General features: G+C 43.3%; 1 protein-coding gene across 1 annotated transcript; it reads left to right on the plus strand.

Annotated features, from left to right (window-relative positions):
* The first annotated feature begins 1,673 nt into the window (after positions 1 to 1,673).
* Positions 1,674 to 3,378, plus strand: tmem223 (transmembrane protein 223). The gene is made up of 2 exons (XM_076273768.1): positions 1,674 to 2,398; positions 2,502 to 3,378. The coding sequence occupies exons 1-2, from the start codon at positions 1,798 to 1,800 to the stop codon at positions 2,798 to 2,800; spliced, it is 900 nt and encodes a 299-aa protein (XP_076129883.1). The 5' UTR covers positions 1,674 to 1,797; the 3' UTR covers positions 2,801 to 3,378.
* Positions 3,379 to 4,736: the final 1,358 nt, after the last annotated feature.

Consider the following 4,736-nt stretch of genomic DNA (forward strand, 5'->3'; position numbering starts at 1 on the left):
GTTTGTTTACTAGTAGTGCCAATGGAGAATGCTTCAGCTTTTGCCACCCAGAAGAATGTATATTGGTATTGTGACGTCATGGTAAATTCTCGTATATGGACAAATAAGAAAGTGTAATGTAGACACAGTAATATAAAAAAACTATGTCAGTGCAAGAATAGGTTGAGGTAATAGGGTTACAGCCATTCAGTATTGTAGCAGAATCCATTGGGCATGTGTGCTAATATAGCATGAAAAACAGTGTAGCAGTAAAACAGTAGTAAAAACATTAGGCTGTGGACAGTAGTTAAAAACAGTAATAAAGCAGTAGTGGGCAGTCAGTACTCAAACATGGAGAGGGTGGAGACGCAGACAGACTATGCAGAGAAGTCTATCTCTCCTCTTTCCTTTAGTGAAGCATTGAACAGTTCAATGGCCCTGGGGACAAATGACCTCCTCAGCCTTTCAGTTGTGCATGGCAGTGAGCGAAGTCTCCAGCTGATCAAGCTCTTTTGCTTTTTAATAGTGCTGTAGAGTGGATGACATTCATTGTCCAAGATGTTGATCAGTTTGTTCAGGGTCCTTTTTTCAGATATTGAAGTGATGCACTCCAGTTCAGCTCCCACAATAGAGCCAGCTTTCCTTACCAGCCTGTCAAGTCGCCCAGCATCCTTCTTTGTGCTTCCTCCCCAGCATACCACTGCATAGAAGAGGACGCTGGCCACAACAGACTGATAGAACATCCTGAGGAGCTTGCTGCACACATTGAAGGACCGCAGCCTCCTCAGGAAGTACAGCCTGCTCTGCCCTTTCTTGTAGAGTGCATCAGTGTTGGCTGACCAGTCCAGTTTATTGTCCAGGTTTATTGCATCAGTGTTGGCTGACCAGTCCAGTTTATTGTCTAGGTGGAGACCCAGATACTTGTAGGTGCTTACCACCTCCACATTCCCCATCAATGGAAACTGGTAGCAGAGCGGGCTTAGACCTGTGGAAATCCACCACCATCTCCTTGGTCTTTGAAGTGTTGAGTTGAAGGTGATTGAGTTTGCACCATTGCACAAAGTCCTCCACCAGGCTCCTGTACTCCTCCTCTTGCTCGTCCCTGATACACCACACAATTGCAGTATCGTCAGAAAACTTCTGCATGTGGCATGACTCGGTGTTGTAGCAGAAGTCAGATGTGTACAGGGTGAACAGGACTGGAGAGAGCACAGTTCCCTGTGGCGCTCCGGTGCTGCTGATCACAGTGTCAGAGAGACAGTTGTGACTTTGTGACTTTGGTTAGACAATGTCTATAACTACGATCAAAATAATAGTTTTCCTGTAATTAGACTACATGAAATATCAATCACCAAGCATAGGCTAATAGATACTGCAGTCCACAATCTTACTAGGATCATGTGGCTAAAGCAAAAACAAAAAAACAGACTTCTAACAGAAAATAAAATACATTTTTGGCCATAATAATTTTGATTAAAACATATGTATTAAACTTTTATTTTAATATGTATATCAAGCTGTTTTTATTTAACCTGCTTTATATTATTAAACTTTAACTTTATATGAAATATAATATTATATTAAACTATAATGAAAAGAGAAAGAATGTGTGATCCAGTTGCCTATTTAGCAACGTAATCGCACCACCGTACATTTAGAGCCATTGCCGTTTCCGTAGTTCTCCACATCATGGTGGTGGCATCCAAAGGACACATGATGATGTCGACCAATGTAGCCAAAACATTGTAGAAATACCGACTTTTCATTGACAAACTACATTTTTTTTTCTACATAACTACAGGAAGCGAAAAGCGCAAAATGGGTTTGTTATGTCTGCTGTCTGGTGCCTCCGGTCGCTCGTGTTTTATCACTCGGCGAATCTTAAATGTTGCACAACTGAGGACTCTCAGGACAACTGCTAAGAATCATATGCAACAAGAACGACCTCAGTGGGTGTTTAATTCTTCGATTTATACCCCACAGAGCCAGCCGTCACGCCAGACTAATCTTAGATGTTTAATGGGTCGATGGATAACGTTCAGGAGCATGTGTCAGTTAAATGAGTGCAAACTATGGACCCGGTCGAGAAAGCAGCACGGACAATGGATTGACACTTTCAGTAAAGACTCAAGAACGGGACTTAACACCTTTTCCACAAACACAGCTGTTGCCAAAGACATTATCTTGTTTGAGCATGACCGTACCAGATTCTTCAGATTTCTGGCTTTCTTCTGTGGGGGGCAGTTTCTTTTCTGGACATATTTAGCCCACTTCGCCTTCACTGCCCTGCGAGACACGAGGGGTGGTGCTAATGAGGCAAAGAAGGTTAGAACCGAACTTGGCGGATGGTTTAGTTTCGACATGAATTTAGGATCAAATGCATGGAGGTTTGGATTTACCGTAGCATGCCTGGCGATCGGTGAGTGATATTTTGATACTGTTTTGGTACATGCAGGCTACGTTTAACTTAATAGGCAAGAGAGGCACGTGAGCTAACAACACAATTTCTTTGTCACAAACAGGTGGCGGAATAATTGGACTGGGCATTCTATTCTCCCGTCGCTCCGTCAGCCGTGTTATTCTGCACAAAGGTGGCGGGATGGTGACCGTGTCCACGCAGTCACCGCTTGGGATGAGTAATGCCAGAAGCATGACCATGCCCCTGTCTCAGGTGGCCTGCCACGCACACAGGCACGAGTCCCCTTCTTTCATACCTCTCAAGGTCAAAGGTCAAAAATTCTACTTCCTGCTCGACAAAGAAGGGAAGATAAACAATGTGAAACTTTTCGACATCACTGTTGGAGCGTACAGACCCTTTTGAATGTTGAAATATATGCTTTTGTGACCTCCAAAGACTACAGGCTGATGATGACAGTGTGACAGGAGACTTCTGTAGGTCTTTGAAGGGGCCTGTGGAAATGGACCTGATATGGCAGAGATTTGGACTGGATTCATCTCACTTTTAAAAACGATTTGCCTCATTGATGGTGTGATGAGCATATGTGATAAGAGTCTATGGAGAATTTTTATGTGATTGTTAAGTGCTGTGGACACCGGTGCCGACACGAGTACGGCGCACTCTGCTTTCCACATTCAATTACATTGACAACATTATTATCAATACAACCCGCAAGCCAGCGGAGGAGGTGGCGGAGTTCAACGCTGGTGTGCGGGTTGTATTGAGAACAATGCTGTCAAAGTAATGGAATGTTGAAAGTGGCGTGCGCACGCACTCATGTCTACACTGGTCTCCCCAACACTTTATCCTACCAAGTTGTGTCTGTCTTTGGCCATAAATAAAACGGTTCCTTTTGATGATACATGACACTGCTGAATGTAATCAAGGCCACTTATCTAATTTATTCCTTTTTTTAAATCCTGTTTTTATTCAAACCAGAAGTATTGTATATATTGATTGGGCAGTTGTTTGCAACAAATGGTGTTTTGTGATATTGTTACTTAAATTGATCCCACCATTCAAACTACAATTTCTTTAACATTCTTCAACCGTAATACTGTAATAACTCTATAGCAGGGTATGCACTAGACCCTGAGGTTGTAAAAATATATATTTACGTGATAAGTATACAAGCGTTAAAACCTTTGTTTACTCATCTTACACATAGTGCTTTAAATGGTTAGGTTAGTCTAAACTATTAGTCTATAGGCTGTATGTAACTTTAGTAACTGAATTGCAGAATGGGAGTTAAAGAGGATCTTTCCCATGTGTTATGTTGTATAAACACTGTCAGAGATAATTTTCATTACATCACTGTTGGAAAGTCAGCAACAGTATTATTCACCATCATGAACAACAGGCAAATTTAAACACTCATCAGTTTCTTTATCATCATCTTGCGAGTGTCTCTTCCCTCTAAGCCCCATGGCAAACTCTCTCCACATGAGACTCTTCCCTCTGCAAACTCTCTCCACAGCACCATGAGTCACTGCGGCTCTTCGGTTTAGCTGGATGGGCTTTTTCATAATGGGACTACAAGCTGTGTCCACGCAGAGGGACGCGACTCGGGGTGAATCACGGCCGTTTAAAAACGTTCAGTTACTCTGGGGCCCCCTGAAGGGGCGGTCACCTGACTGGGCAGCAGGACATGAAAACACACATGCAGCCTGATTGGTGACACACTCCTCCTGGCCCAGTTGGTGCTGATGCAGGGCTGGTGTGTGTGTGAGTGTGATACTCAAGATGGACCAGGACCAGCAGCTGGGAACTGAAGAGATGATGTGCTCATCCTGTGTGTGTGTTGGTTGAGAGATGGTGTGTGTGTGTGTCAGTTGAGAAGTGTCTGTGTGACAGTTGAGAAGTTGCTGTGTATGTGTGTGTGTGTGTTCATTGAGATGTGTCTGTGTGTGTGTGTGTGATCCATATTGTGAAATGGGATCATCCTGAGCGGTGCTGATGTTCATTGAGTGTGTATGTGTGTCAGTTGAGAAGTCACTGTGTGTGTAGGTTTAGAAGTGTGTGTGTGTGTGTGTGATCCATATTGTGAAATGGGATCATCCTGAGCGGTGCTGATGTTCATTGAATGTGTATGTGTGTCAGTTGAGAAGTCACTGTGTGTGTAGGTTTAGAAGTGTGTGTGTGCACGCGTGCACCGGGTTAAGCGGCTCTGTGTCCGTGAGTAACAGTGTCAGGAATTTCAGGCTGTAATCATAAACAGCTGCCACCAGCATTTCCCGCCAAACCAGAGAAGAGAGAGATTTAGACATTAGTGTTATTACAATTTAGTTGTAAGTGCTTT

This window comes from Alosa pseudoharengus, unplaced genomic scaffold (genome assembly GCF_046254945.1).
Source record: "Alosa pseudoharengus isolate Yale_2024_CS ecotype anadromous, Long Island Sound unplaced genomic scaffold, YU_APseudo_1.1 YU_APseudo_1.1_scf_8, whole genome shotgun sequence".
In the NCBI taxonomy this organism is placed as follows: domain Eukaryota; kingdom Metazoa; phylum Chordata; class Actinopteri; order Clupeiformes; family Clupeidae; genus Alosa; species Alosa pseudoharengus.